The following is a 16,023-nucleotide window of genomic DNA, read 5'->3' on the forward strand; positions in this document are numbered from 1 at the left end:
AGAGGTTGCAGTGACCCAAGATTGCACCACTGCACTCTAGCCTGGCAACAGAGTGAGATTCCATCTCAAAAAAAAAAAAAAGTTTTCTTTTACAAATCAATTTAGAGAAACACAAGATTGCCAATAGAAAAATGGCCAAAGAACACAATAGACAGTGCCATATATATGGCATTTATATATATATAAAATATATTACAACAATATTGTATTATATATATGACTATAAATACATAACAATGTAACAATGCTGAAACTCATTGAAAATCAGAGAATGCCACTTTTTTACCTATTATACTAGGAATTTTATTAAAACGTTTACTGCTCAATTGTAATAGGATATGCAGTAAAATACTAATTTTTTTTTTTTGTTTTTGAGATGGAGTTTCACTCTTTCACCCAGGCTGGAGTAAAGTGGCACGATTTCGGCTCACTGCAACCTTCCCTTCCCGGGTTTAAGTGACTCTCCTGCCTCAGCTTCCCAAGTAGCATTATAGGGGCCTGCCACTATGCCCAGCTAAGTTTTGTATTTTTAGTAAAGACAGGGTTTCGCCATGTTGGGCAGGCTGGTCTTGAACTCCTGACCTCAGGTGATCCACCTGTCTTGGCCTCCCAAAGTGTTAGGATTACAGGCGTGAGCCACCACACCCGGCCCACAGACACTCATATTATTGGTGAGAGTATAATTTGGTATGATATTTATGGAAATAATCTAGCAATGTGTGTTAAGAGCCTTGAAAACGTTCATGCTCTTTGAATTCTACTTCTAAAAACCTATCTGAGAACATAATCAGAAATGTAGATCATACATATAAATGCTTGTTTTAGCATTATTTACAATAATAAATACAGGCCAGGCACAGAGGTTCACACCTGTAATCCCAGCACTTTGGGAGGCCAAGGCAGGTGGATCACTTGAGGACAGGAGTTCAGGACCAGCTTGGCCAACATGGTGAAACCCCATCTCTACTAAAAATACAAAAATGAGCCAGGCGTAGTGGCATACACCTGTAATCCCAGCTACTCTGGAGGCTGAGGCACGAGAATCGCTTGAACTCGGGAGGTGGAAGTTGCAGTGAGCCGAGATGGCGCAATTGCACTCCAGTCGGGTGACAGGGCACGGCTCTGTCTCAAAAAAACAGAAACATTTCTAAATGTCTCAATATTAGGGACAGGTCAAATAAATTTTAATTCATTCATACTACTGAATAGAAATTATCAAAATGATACTTACAAAGAGCTTTTAAAAGACATGGAAACGTCTATATATATACACACACACTTACATATATACATATATATACTTAGCTCTCAACAGGTCCTGGAGGGAGGTCCACTTACTGTTGTTTCTATGGAGCTGGTGGGCATCTTGGGCACCAGGCAGTGAGTGAATTCGATTCTCGGGTCTTTGGTGGTGATGGACAGGCCTTTCTGCAGAATTTTCACCAAGCGGACCCAGAATTGAAACACAATCTCTGGGTGTTTTTCGTGGAGCTTCAGATAGTAGATCTTTTCAGTCACTGTCCTAACCCTCAGGATGCGCTGGAGCCGGTCGTAGATTCGCAGCTCCACGTACTTCAGGGGGAGAAGCCTGGGCATAATCAGGACATTCCCGTGAGAGAGCCCGTGGTTTCAATCAACCCTGTGGGTGCCCACTTAGAGGTGGCTCAGCGTCATTGGCCTCCTACCTCTCTGCCTGGGGGATGCTGAAGGGAGAAAGCTCATGTAATGAAAGTGGGGGTGATTACTAAGACTGACTCCTCTCCAATTTCCAGGACTTTAGTAGGAATACAGGTGTGTGCCAGTACACCCACCTAATTATTTTGGTATTTTTTTGGTAGAAACAGGATCTCCCTATGTTGCCCAGACTGGTCTTGAACTCCTGGCTTCAAGCGATCCTCCCACCTCAGCCTCCCAAAGAGCTAGGATTACAGATGTGAGCCACTATGCCCTGTCAAGATAAGTATGATTAATTCCGCTTTACAGATTTTGAGGCTGACGCTTAGAGAGGCTAAGTGATTTGCCCAAGTTTAGATCTTATTAAGTATGACGTGGAACTAAGATATCCTGACTCAGTTTCTAGGACTCTTTCTCCCTATATCCTGACTTACTGTGTTGAAAGGGCAAGGAAAAGGATAGATGTCTCCTGAATATCTAGTATTTTTTTTTCAATCTCAGGATTTCATAGTCGTGTTTGACTTTCGTATCCCCACTTTTTCCTCGGAAACCCCTCTATCTATATTGACAAAAAGAAACATTTCTAAATGTCTAATATTAGGGACTTGTCAAGTAAATTTTAATTCATTCATATTACTAAATAGAAATTATTGAAATTATATTTACAAAAAGATTTTAAAAGACATGGAAATGTGTCTGCATGTACACACATGTATACACACACACACACATACATTTACAGAAAAGGAAGCTAAGATTCTCAAAAACCAGGTTCGAGACAAGGACTGTGTACTGCCCTATCCCAGCACGAAGAACAGTGCTTGGTAAATATAGATGCTAAACAAATACAGCTGGGCGTGGTGGCTCACACCTGTAATCCCAGCACTTTGGGAGGCCAAGGCAAGCAGATTACGAGGTCAGGAGATTGAGACCATCCTAGCTAACACAGTGAAACCCTGTCTCTACTAAAAAACATAAAAAATTAGCCAGGTGTGGTGGCGGGCACCTATAGTCCCAGCTACTCGGGAGGCTGAGGCAGGAGAATGGTGTGAACCCAGGAGGTGGAGCTTGCAGTGAGCCGAGATCACGCCACTGCACTCTAGCCTGGGCAACAGAGCGAGACTCTATCTCAAAAAAAAAAAAAAAAAAGATATTAAATACTTGCTAAACAAATGAAAGAATGAGTTCTATAGGGTTTATGCCCTAAAGAACACTGTCTTTTCTTTTGATCTAAAATCCAGCTACAAAGCAATGCATATCCCAGTCAATCATTCCATCCCTTCCGGCCCTCCCTCAAGCCTTTACCTGCTGAGGGTGATGACTGGGGCATCACCAGGTGTGCTCCAGGTGGAAAATGGACCCCGGGGCCAGGTAACATTGGCCATCAGGAGGACATTGGGGAGCGGCAGGGAGGGCACCGAGGAGGTCACCCCAAGGATCACGGTGGCAGACCCTTCACAGACATCTCTCCAGTTCCCGGGCTTAGTGACCTGGAAATCAGCCTCAGGTGCGTGGGTCAGAAAGGAGCAGAAAACAAGGGGTGGAAGGATACAGATGCTGGAAAGCAGCACTTCATCTTAGGGGCAGGTGTGCAGCACACTGAGCTGGGCCCTGACCTGCTATTGACCCTTTTTGTTGGTCTCCCCAAATATACTTTAAGGTCCTTGGCTGCAGGAACCCTATATTATCCTTCTCTGGGTCCTCTGTTTTATCTAACTGTAAAAAGATGCACTAGCAAGAAAAAGCTGAGTGGCATTGAAGTTTTCATTCCCCCATCTTTGGGTAGGAGAAGCCAGCACTGGTTTCTAATGGCCCAAAAGGGAGATTGTGTGAAGAAAGTCCCAGAAGGGGAGGAAAGTGAGGAAAAAGCTGTTGAATAGGGAAGACCCAGACAGCTTGAGTTGAGGGAGGTTTGGAGCACTTCTCCCAGAATGATGGAGGGGCTATCTTGTTGCTGGGTCTTGAATGGAATGAGGATCTATTCTCTTGAAGCAGAAGGGGGCCATCACAGGACAGAGATACTGGATGCCCACCACTGGGCACAATGTCTCAGCTAAGACACCCCCCACCTCATTATGCACGGCTGGCAGAAAAGCACAAGAACTGGGGCCACTAAGGAGCCACGGGGACCCAGGTAAGGAACATATGAGGAGGGACCCCTGTGTTCCCAAGGCCAGAGGGCCTTCTCCCAATGCTCTACACCTTTTTTAGAAAATAGAGATGGGGTCTCACTATGTTGCCCAGACTGGTGTCAAACTCCTGGGCTCAAGTGATCTTCTCCTCTCAGCCTCCCAAAGTGCTGAGATTACAGGCATGAGCCACTAAGTCCAGTCAATGTTCTAGACTTTGTAAAACCATCGACACCACTGCCCAGTCCTTGGTGGAACTGGGGACAAGGGAAAGCCCCAGGAATGACTGAAATGTAATTTCCCACCAGCCTGACCAGATGGTGTTCCCAGAAAAGTGAATTTTGATTTTGAAAAAAAAAAGTGACACTTCCTGGAGCCCATGTTGAGGAATAAAATTCATGTCCTCTGCAAAACACAGAGGGTTGTACATATTGAGAGTAAGTGCTCAATAAATATTTGTGGGTGATGCTGCTTTGAGACGATAGTGATGGCGATGTGCAGGAAAGGGGAGAGAGGAAGCAGTGTAACTCCACTACAACAACTAAAACTATAACTAATACGTGGATTGCATCACTTCAAGTAAACTTCGGACTGTGTGCAGTCATTCACGCCTATAATCCCAGCACTTTGGAAGTCCAAAGTGGGAGTATCACTTGAAGCCAGGAGTTCAAGACGAGCCTGGGCTACATGGTGAGACCCTGTCTCTATCAAAAAAAATTTTTTTAAATCAAACTTTGAACTTTTCTGTGGGGGTCAGCCTCTCCCTAGCACATTCTGAGTTTGTTGCTACCTGGGTCACTTAGTGTCCATTCAGAGAATCTAAACAGTTTTAATATTAGGCCAAAAAAATAGCACTTTGGGAGGCCACGTCGGGCGGATCATGAGGTCAAGAGATTGAGACCATCTTGGCCAACATGGTGAAACCCTGTCTCTACTAAAACACAAAAAAATTAGCTGGGCAAGGTGGTGTACGCCTGTAGTCCTAGCTACTCGGGAGGCTGAGATAGGAGAATTGCTTGAACCCGGGAGGCAGAGGTTGCAGTGAGCCTAGATCGCACCAGGGCAACGGAGTGAGACTCCATCTCAAAAAAAAAAAAAAAAAAAAAAACTAAGAGAACAAATTTGCAGCCGAATCATGAATCATTACACCCAAATAGAAATGACTAGAAATTGGACCCTGAGACTGGACTTCCCATGTTATTGCTCTGTCTCCACCAAGGGTATGTTAGGAATGAGCTCGCCTCAGGTTTGCCAGTTGATCACTCAACTACACATCTCCCGGGGGGCAGCAAAGGGACCGTGGAGCGGCAGGAGCCATGAACACAGCTCTCCAGAATCCGGGGACTCCATTAGGGAGTAGCTCACTGCTCTGTGAAGAGTCTCCAAACTAAGCCCAAGACCCACCTCAAACTGTTTCCACCTTCTCTCCTATAACCCCTGGCTGCTTTCCCACTCCATTTGAATGGGTCTGTGTCTTGCAGACCTTGCATTCCAGCCTCCCTGCCTTTCCTTAGGTACTTTGAAGCCCCTCTGTCTGAGATATCCTCCCCGCTGTTCTTCCACTTACCAGAATCTCAGCAGTCTCTCAAAGAATGGCTTAAGACCCTTCTGGAAAGCCTTCTTCAACTGCCAAAGTCCAGAGAGAATGCCCTGAATGCCCCCAGCACATGCCTGGGGCATCAGCTGGACCAAACTCTCTGACATAGAGCTTGCTTAGACAGTTACCAAATAACGGGTAAACCAAACTCATAGGCTTCTTGGCCAGGGACACTGATCTTTCTCTGCACCTCCTGCCCTGCACTCAGTGATGTTTAGTGTGTGCTTACTGGCTGACCAACTGATTATGCTCTCTCGCGCAGGAGCATGGGTTCAGGCTAGACCGCTAGAGGGAGGCAGGCAGCACCTGCCTAAGACTTGATACTTATGAAAACGACCACCTTCCACTCCCAGTGGCCCCATCCCAGGCTCACTTCCATTGGTCACCACCATCCTTTTAGGGAATGGTAGGATCTGGGCAAGACCTTTTTACCCAGTGTCTTCACTTTCCAACAAGGCTGTTTCTAAACCATCCCAGAGTGAGGAGGTTGGATTTCAGAGCAGGGTTTCTAACAGCAACCTTCATTCCCTTTAACTACCCAGTTTGGACAAGTGGCCCAGAAAGGGCCTGTGAACCCTGCCTGGAGACTGAGCTCTGATCTCTCCTTTTGTAAGGCATAAATCAATTTCCTTAAAGCAGATGACCTGCAGGTAGCTCTATCATATGGTAGGCACAAATGGAGGTGAACTTGGGACCCAGACCTTCTGGTTTTCTCTAGCTTTGGTGGCTTCTTTGTCCTTCCTCCCCCACCTCCAGGGCTTTAAAAGGCCACAGCATCTCCTAACCAACCCCTAGGAACAGGTTTTGGAAAGAGAAAGACAGCTGGCCCTGAGCTGCATGAGGGTACCTGGATAAAGTTGCTTTCAAACACCACCGAGTTGGAGAACAAGTTGAATTCTGGAGAATGAATCAGTTGACAAAGAAGGCCATTTTCCACCCCAAGTTCCACTCCAGGGCCTGGTTCCCTGACCTCAGGTGGGAGGCCCCTGATTTTACTCATTGGTTCTTGGGAAGAATGGGCTGGGGAACATTTCTGAGGCTCCACGCAGACCCAGCCCAACGCCGAGATGTTGATGTGATCTGCCCCCACCTTCCCAGCTCTTCCTCCCCATTTACTTATGGTCTGTCCACCAGGGCTGGGAGGGCCTGTCAGCTCACAATGGCAGGAATGACATCAAGGAATGTGATGGTGACAACAGAAAAGGGAAAAAAAAGAAGAGGAGAGGAAGGACGAGGATGTGCCGGGCTCGTTTCTCCCTCTTTCCACCAACTACAAACCAGCAGTAATTCAGCCTATCCCATTTTGTAAACATTCACCCTTACCCCAAATGGGGTAATTGACCCTCCCAAAGTTATGCCAAGGCAGCAGTTAGCTGGCCAGATGCAAGGAAGGCTCTTGGGAACACACAGGCTTTAATCCTCTTGCCCCCCAGTGAAGCCTCTCACCAAACTTCCATGTGACTTGTTCACCCACCCAGGGAAGTCTAAGGATAGGAGAAAGGGAGTTCATCTTCCCTACCCCATCTCATGGGAGAAAAGGAGATTTTTTAAAAAAAGAAATGGACACCTGTTAACTAAACAAAGAAGCTTATTTGGAAACAGCAGGCAAAGGAGAAGGCAGTGGCACAGTTGTATGCTGGAGCCAGACCACAACAGGTCACGAGAGCTAGTTGTTGCATTTTCAGGCATGTTACAAGCCAGTTGTTAAACACAGCAATTATTAAAACTTGGCTTTTTGTTTTTTGTTTTTTGTTTCTTTTTTTTTTTTGAGACGGAGTTTCGCTCCTGTTGCCCAGGCTGGAGTGCAGTAGTGTGACCTCGGCTCACCACAACCTCCGCCCCCCGAGTTCAAGCGATTCCCTACCTCAGCCTCCTGAGGAGATGGGATTACAGGCATGTGCCACCACACCCGGCTAATTTTATATTTTTAGTAGAGACAGGGTTTCTCCATGTTGGTCAGGCTGGTCTGGAACTCCTGACCTCAGGTGATCTGCCTACCTTGGCCTCCCAAAGTGCTGGGATTACAGGCGAAATATGGTGAAACCTGTCTCTACTAAAAAATACAAAAATCAGCCAGGTGCGGTGGTGCATGCCTGTAGCCCCAGCCACTTGGGAGCCTGAAGCAGGAGAATCGCTTGAACTCAGGAGGCAGAGGTTGCAGTGAGCCGAGATCATGCCACTGCACTGCAGCCTGGGTGACAGAGTGAGACTCCATCTCCAAAAAATGAAAATAAAATAAAAAAAATTAAAATAAATAAAGATGAAGTAAGCTGGGTGCCATGGTGAATCCCTATAGTTCCAGCTATTTGGGAAGTTGAGGTGGAAGGATTGCTTGAGTCCAAGAGTTCAAGTCCCACCTGGCCTGGGCACCATATTGAGATTCCTATCTCTAAAAAAAAAAAAAATTTTGAGGTGAACTAAAGAATTTTTCAGCCAGGTATGGTAGCTCGCGCCTGTAATCCTAGTACTTTGGGAGGCCAAGGTAGGTGGATCACAAGGTCAGGGGTTCGAGACCAGCCTGACCAACATGGTGAAACCCCATCTCTACTAAAAATACAAAAATTAGCTGGGTGTGGTGGCATGTGCCTGTAATTCCAGCTACTCAGGAGGCTGAGGCAGGAGAATCGCTTGAACCCGGGAGGCAGAGGTTGTGGTGAGCTGAACTTGCGCCACAGCACTCCAGCCTGGGCGACAGAATGAGACTCCGTCTCAAAAAAAAAAAAAAAAAGAATTTTTCAGACAGACAAAGTTGAGAAAAATTGTTTCCAGTAGACCTGAACTACGAGAAACAGTAAGAGTTCTTCAGGAGGAAGAAAAACACCACCAGATGGCAGCTTAGATCTACACTGACATAACGACTAATGGCACTATTTTTTTTTTTCACCTTGCTCTTTTCTTTTTAACATATTTTTTGATACTTTTTTAAGGATAGTCTTTCTGTGGCACTAGTGAGACATTTTAAAAAGCCCTTTGTAATTTTAAGCCATTGATGTTTTGAGATTATTACCTCAACTTAACCTAGCTAATCCTGACTGGTAACAAGAAAAAATTCTTAGAAGTAGAATTGCTATATGAAAGGATGTATATGAGTTGGGTGTGGTGGCTTACGCCTGTAGTCCCAGCACTTTGGGAGGCTGAGGCGAGATAATGATTGAGTCCAGGAGTTTGAGAGCAGCCCGGGCAACACAGTGAAACTCCATCTCTACAAAAAATACAAAAAATTAGTCAGGCATGGTGGCACACGCCTTTGGTCCCAGCTTCTCAAGAGGTTGAGGTGGGAGGATCACTTGAGCCTGGGAGGCAGAGATTGCAGCGAGCCAAGATCATGTCACTCCACTCCAACCTCGGCAACAGAGTGAGACCCTGTCTCAAAACAAATAAATAATTTTTTTCAAAAAAGAGTGTATATGCTGATGGGTACTACTGTGATGCACTTCATAACAAGTATACAAATTTAAATTTCCACCAACAATGGTTGAGAGTTTGTGCTTCTCGTAAATCCACCATCTCAGTATGTCATCAAGCTTTTGAACTTATCAGGCTGAAAGTTTTTTAAATGATATCTCAACGTAATTTTAATTGGGTATCTTTTCATTTCTTTCATTGGTTTTTATTCCATGAATTTTTAATTCATAACATTTGTCAATTTTTCTATTAGGCTATTGGTCTTTTTCTTATCTATCTTATAGGCAATCTTTTTATATTGGAAAGACCGAGTTGTGATTTTTTTCCTAGTTTTTTACTTGTCTTTGAATATGTTTACTGTGTTTTTGCCTTGTGGAATTTCTTTCGGTAGTTAAATTTATCAATATTTTCATTTATGGCTTTTGGATTTTTATATGATATTTTGATAAAGTTTCCCCATTCCAAAAGGTATACAATCATTTCCCCATGGTTTCCTGAACTACTTTCACGGTTGTTATCTTTCTGTTTAAGCCTTTAATCCATCTAGAAATCTAGAAATTTCCTGGTGTGTGATGTAAAGTCTAGAACCAATGTATTTGTATTTCCCCAGATGGCTATCAATTGTCTAGTGTCACTTATTGTAGAGTATGTTACATCTTTCACCACTGATTTGAGATTCATTCATTTAACAAATATTTATCAAGTATCTACTATATATGGTAGGCACTTTCCTAGATGCTTGGGATAGAGCAGTGAACAAAATAAAAAGGCTACATTTATGCGAGGGGATTCCAACAATTAAAAAAATACGATAAATAATTATATAGTGTGTTAGGAGGTGGTAAGTGCTATAGAAAGAAAAGAAGAACAGGATAAGGGGGACCAGGAATGTTGGGGATGGATGTGGTGGAAGGTTGTGCTATTAAATAGGGTGGTCTGTTTAAGCCTCATTGAGATTCATGAGGACAATGCCACCTTTCTAATAATCAAAAGTCTTAACTATAATGGGCCAATTTCAGAATTTATTTTACATTGCTTTGATCTGTCTATCCACATGCTAGTACTACACTATTTTAAATATTGAGGATTTATAGTATTTCCAAACTTTATCAAGTTAGTTTGAAGGAAATAATGTTTTCTTTTTTCTTTTCTTTCCACAGGTGTTGATCTCATGAAGGAGATAATTTTTAAGGTATGAAATTTGAAATTTTTTTCTTTTGGGGCACGGTGGCTCACTACTGTCATCCCAGCACTTTGGGAGGCCAAGGTGGGTGGATCACCTGAGGTCAGGGGTTCAAAACCAGCCTGGCCAACATGGTGAAACCCTGTCTCTACTAAAAATACAAAAATTAGCTGGGCGTGGTGGCACAGGCCTGTAATCCCACCTACGCTTAGGATAATTGCTTGAAGCCGGGAGGCGGAGGTTGCAGTGAGCCGAGATGGTGCCACTGTACTCCAGCCTGGGCAACAGAGTAAGACTCGGTCTCAAAAAAACATGTTTGCAGCAATAGAAGTAATTGTTTACAATTGGTTCCTATTTCTGACTGGATAACACTCATAGTAGCAAAAAGACTTTCACAATAACAGCTCCTGAAAAGTTGGTCATAAAATAAATTACTAATTTTAAATTCATAAAAGAAATACCTGACTATAATTGCCAAACATGAAGGTATCAACAGTACTAATGTACTAATGTCCTTGTACAACTGACCTGTATCAGACTGCCTCATTTTATAAATTAGGATTCTCTCATATTCTACAATTTCCAAATACATTATCAATTTTTTCATTGTTTTTGAAATCAGAAGAATTTTTAACATGACTTTAAAAGTATTTAAGGCATTTATATCTTCAAATGTTACAGAATTATTATTAAAAACAAACATAAAGTAAAAAGGAAATGAATAACATTAATATCCACATCTAATCACTGGGATTAGAAATTCACCGTGCAGGCCAGGTGCGACAGCTCATGCCTGTAATCCCAGCACTTTGGGAGGCCAAGGCAGGTGGATCACTTGAGGTCAGAAGTTCAAGACCAGCTTGGCCAACATGGTGAAACCCTGTTTCTACTAAAAATACAAAAATTAGCCAGGCATGGTGGTCCACACCTGTAGTCCCAGCTACTTGGGAGGCGAAGGCATGAGAATTGCTTGAACCCGGAGGCAAAGTGCATTAGTCTGTTTTCACACTGCTGATAAAGACATACCTAAGACGGGATAATTTACAAAGGAAAGAGGTTTAATTGAACTTACAGTTCCACGTGGCTGGGGAAGCCTCACAATCATGGCAGATGGCAAGGAGGAGCAAGTCACATCTTATATGGATGGCAGCAGGCAAAGAGAGAGAGTTTGTGTGGGGAAACTCCTCTCTTTAAAACCATCAGATCTCATGAGACTTATTCACTATCATGAGAACAGTACAGAAAAGACTTGCCCCCATCATTCAATGACCTCCTACCAGGTCCCTCCCACAATGCATGGGAATTCAGGATGAGATCTGGATGGGGACACGGCCAAATCATATCATTCCACCCCCAGCCCCTCCCAAATCTCATGATCTCACATTTCAAAACCAATCATGCCTTCCCAAAAGTCCCCCAAAGTCTTAACTCATTTCAGCATTAACTCAAAAGTCCTCAGTCCAAAGTCTCATCTGAGACAAGGCAAGTCCCTTCCACCTATGAGCCTGTAAAATCAAAAGCAGGTTAGTTACTTCCTGGATACAATGGGGGTACAGGCATTGGATAAATACATCCATTCCAAATGGGAGAAATTGGCCAAAACAAATGGGCTACAGGTCCCATGCAAGTCCAAAATCCAGTGGGGCAGTCAAATCTTAGAGCTCCAAAATGATCTCCTTTGATGCCATGTCTCACATCCAGGTCATGCTGATGCAAGAGGTAGGTTCCCATGGTCTTGGGCAGCTCTGTCACTGTGACTTTGCAGAGTACAGTCTCCCTCCTGGCTATTTTCACAGGCTGGCATTGAGTGTCTGTGGCTTTTCCAGGTGCATGGTGCAAGCTGTCGGTGGATCTACTATTCTGGGATCTGGAGGACAGTGACCCAGTAGGGACTCTGTTGCGGGGGATCTGACCCCACATTTCCCTTCTGCACTGCTCTAGCAGAGGTTCTCCATGACAGCCCTGCCCCTGCAGCAAATTTCTGCCTGGGCATCCAGGCATTTCCATACATCTTCTGAAATCTAGGTGGAGGTTCCCAAATCTCAATTCTTGACTTCTGTGCACCTGCAGGCTCAATACCACATGGAAGCTCAACACCACAAGGCTTGGGGCTTGCACTATCTAAAGCCAGGGCTCAAGCTCTACATTGGCCCTTTTCAGCCACAGCTGGGGCAGCTGGGATGCAGTAGACCAAACCCCAGGCTGCACATAGCTTGGGGACCCTAGGCCCAGCCCATGAAGCCACTTTTTCCTCCTAGGCTTCTGGGCCTGTGATGGGAGGGACTGCTGTGAAGACCTCTGACATGGCCTGGAGACATTTTCCCCATTGTCTTGGGGATTAACATTTGGCTGCTCCTTCCTTATGCAAATTTCTGCAGCTGGCTTGAATTTCTCTTCAGAAAATGGAATTTTCTTTTCTATCACATTGCCAGGCTGCAAATTTTTCAAACTTTTATGCTCTTTTTCCCGTTTAAAACTGAATGCTTTCAACAGCACCCAAGTCACCTCTTGAATGCTTTGCTGCTTAGAAATTTCTTCTGCCAGATACCCTAAATCACCTCTCTCAAGTTCAAAGTTCCACAAATCTCTAGGGCAGGGGCAAAATGCTGCCAGTTGCTTTGCTAAAACATAATAAGAGTTACCTTTCTTCCAGTTCCCAATAAGTTCCTCATCTCCATCTGAGACCACCTAAGCCTGCATCTTATTGTCCATATCACTATTAGCATTTTTGGCAAAGCCATTCAACAAGTCTCTAGAAAGTTCCAAGTTTTTCCACATTTTCCTGTTTTCTTCTGAGCCCTCTAAACTGTTCCAACCTCTGCCTATTACCCAGTTCCAAAGTTGTTTCCACATTTTCAGGTATCTTTTCAGCAACACCCCACTTCTGGTACCAATTTACTGTATTAGTCCATTTTCATGCTGCTGATAAAGACATACCTGAGACTGCGCAATTTACAAAGAAAAGAAGTTTAACTGAACTTACAGTTCCATGTGGCTGGGGAAGCCTCATAGTCATGACAGAAGGCAAGAAGGAGCAAGTCACATCTTACATGAATGGTAGCAGGCAAAAAACAGAGATCTCGTGTGGGGGAACTCCTCTTTTTAAAACCATCAGATCTCAGCTGGGCGCAGTGGCTCACGCCTGTAATCCCAGCATTTTGGGAGGCTGAGGCAGGCAGATTATCTGAAGTTAGCACTTCAAGGCCAGCCTGGCCAACATGGTGAAACCCCCTCTCCACTGAAAATACAAAAATTAGCCAGTCATGGTGGCAGGCAACTGTAATCCCAACTACTTGGGAGGCTGAGACAGGAGAATTGTTTGAACCCGGGAGGCAGAGGCTGCAGTGAGCCGAGATTGGGCCACTTCACTCCAGCCCAGGTGACAGTGAGATTCTGTCTCGGGAAAAAAAAAAAAAAAATCAGATCTTGTGAGACTTATTTACTATCACGAGAATAGCACAGGAAAGAATTAATTGCCCCTATGATTCAATTACCTTCCACCAGGTCCCTCCCACAACACATAGGAATTCAAGATGAGATTTGGGTGGGGACACAGCTAAACCATATCACAGAGGTTGCAGTGAGCGGAGATTGCACCACGGCACTCCAGCCTGGGTGACAGAGCAAGACTCCATCTCAAAATAAATGAATAAATAAATTCACAGTACATTAATACTATATCAATATCATAAACATACCCTGGTTGATATAAAAATATAATTGCTCATTCATCATTTGTAGATTTGTACTCTATTACCGTACTTATTTTTAAAAATCTTTAGTATTTCCCTTTTTAGTAATGAAAACTCAAACGGGAATATAATTGGCCCCAAATCTATCCTTCCTCTGTTCCTTTTTAACATTGTAATTAGTTCTCTTGTTTTGTTCTAAATTTTTTAAAATTAAAAATAAATAAAATTATAATTGGTACTCTGAGATGAATATGCAAAACTGAATAATTTTTAGACTCCTATATATTTGCCTTCTTGATTTGGTAAAGTTCTTGAAACTATTAAGGCCCCAGGAACATTTTATCTTCAGTAAATCTTGTTAGCCACGATTAAACCTCTCAAACTTTCTAGACAATATTACTTTAGGAAGATTTTCGAGTCACCCTTTTACTTCTCCCTAATGCATATTCATACATGTGCACAGGCAGACTTTAAGTGTTCTATCACATGAAATTCTGATTCCTCCCTTTCCACTCCAATTTAACACTGTATAACTGTGTTGGCCGTGATGTGTTATTCATTGTTTTATTGCAGAGGTTTGTATAATAAAGGCCTGTGCAACAGGTATCCTTTGATTATGCCCACATCCACCTCCATAGCAACAAAGACCCTTGTAAGTGACCTGAAAAGGAAAAGGCAACTGTGGTGGCCAGTCTCCAAGAGGACCCCAGTGATCATCGCCTCCTGGTCTTTGGAGTAGTCTCCAAGTCCCTATCCATAACATATCAGGGTTGGTCTGTGTGACTGAAAGGATAAGGCACAAGTAGTGATATGTCCCTTCCAATATTAGGCTATAAAAGTCACTGCAGTTTTCATCTTGGTAGTTTTTTCTCTCTCCGTACCACCCCCACCCTGGCCCTCACCCCCACTATCATTCTACCCAAAGGGAAGCCATCTGCCATGTCATGAGCAGCCTTGTGGAGAGGTCCACATGGTGAAGAACTTAGGCCTCCAGCCAACAGCCATCCAGGAATGAAGGCCTGCCAACAGCCATGTGAGCTAACTTGGAAATGAATCCTCTAGCTGCTGATGAGACTTCAGATGACTGCAGTCCCAGGCCAACAGCTTGACTGCAACCTCATGAGAGGTTCTGGCTCAGAGCCGGAACCATGCAGCTAAGCCACTCCCAGATTCCTGACCATCAGCAACTGTATGAGACAATAATTGCTTGAAACTGCTAAGTTAAGGTATATTTGTTACACAACAATTGACAACTAATATACTAACCCCAACAAATATAGCCCACCACCACCACCAAGAAGAAATATCCAAAAAAGAAGGGAAAGCTTTACATAAAAAGGGAGAGGAAAGCAGGTTTCTTTTTGGTTACTGGGTAATAGTTTCCCTTTGAAGCACTTTTAGCACATTTCCAGCATGAATTATCTTGCCTTCTCTGTATTCTTCCATCCAATTATTAATTTCTGTCACCTCTGGGCACCTAAGATCCATTAAATCCTGAGAACTTTATATAGTATTTCTTTATTTAACATTATATTTTGCTTACAAGTCTTTTATGAATATAATGTTCTCCAAATTAGAATTCCTCAGATTACATTGGACTCCCTACTTTTATTAGTTATTTAATTCTGCAGGTTATAATGGTAAGTAAAAGAAAAAACAAAAAAAGGCCAAATTGCATTTATACTATTAAAACAATATAGAAATTCCTGGCTGGACGTGGTGGCTCATGTCTGTAATCCCAGCACTTTGGGAGGCTGAAGTGGGTGGATCACTTGAGGTCAGGAGTTCAAGACCAGCCTGGCCAACATGGTGAAACCCTGTCTCTACTAAAAATGCAAAAATTAGCCGGGCGTGGTGGCGGGTGCCTGTCATCCCAGCTATTCAGGAGGCTGAGGCAGGAAAATCGCTTGAACCCGAAGGGTGGAGGTTGCAGTGAGCTGAAATGGCACCACTGCACTCTAGCCTGGGCAACAGAGCGAGGCACTGCCAAATAAATAAATAAATAAATAAATAAATATCCCCATGCGTATGGAGATGATCTAAAAGGAAATAGTAATAAAAACAATGTTCAAGTGATTATGAGTGATTGATTTGACATATTTTTGCCATATAAAGCAAATCAAGTCTGTAGGCATCGTCGGTGGTCTATGGGCAAGGCAGCATGCAAATATTCTAAGTAATACCCATTTTGAATTTTACATTGGGTTTCCTTTAGTTAAAAAAATAATAATAAAGGAAAGAAATCAAATTCCATGTTCCACCTAAGAATGTCCTGAGAGTGACAAAGCTCATTATTGACATGCTTTGTTATACTATATTTCAGAGTCTTAGAAAAAGAAGGAA

General features: G+C 43.4%; 1 protein-coding gene across 1 annotated transcript in view; it reads right to left on the reverse strand.

Moving 5' to 3' along the window:
* FAM71F2 (family with sequence similarity 71, member F2) overlaps nucleotides 1-6,502 on the reverse strand; it is a 10,986-nt gene extending 4,484 nt beyond the window's left edge. The window contains exons 1-3 of the mRNA XM_011995993.1: nucleotides 6,248-6,502; nucleotides 2,980-3,164; nucleotides 1,339-1,588 (exon numbers count right to left, since the gene is read on the reverse strand). Of these exons, the coding sequence (XP_011851383.1) occupies nucleotides 1,339-1,588; nucleotides 2,980-3,164; nucleotides 6,248-6,400 (588 nt within the window). The 5' untranslated portion in view covers nucleotides 6,401-6,502. The remainder of the gene's footprint in view (nucleotides 1-1,338; nucleotides 1,589-2,979; nucleotides 3,165-6,247) is intronic.
* Nucleotides 6,503-16,023: the final 9,521 nt, after the last annotated feature.

This window comes from Mandrillus leucophaeus, unplaced genomic scaffold (genome assembly GCF_000951045.1).
Source record: "Mandrillus leucophaeus isolate KB7577 unplaced genomic scaffold, Mleu.le_1.0 Scaffold5, whole genome shotgun sequence".
Taxonomy (NCBI): domain Eukaryota; kingdom Metazoa; phylum Chordata; class Mammalia; order Primates; family Cercopithecidae; genus Mandrillus; species Mandrillus leucophaeus.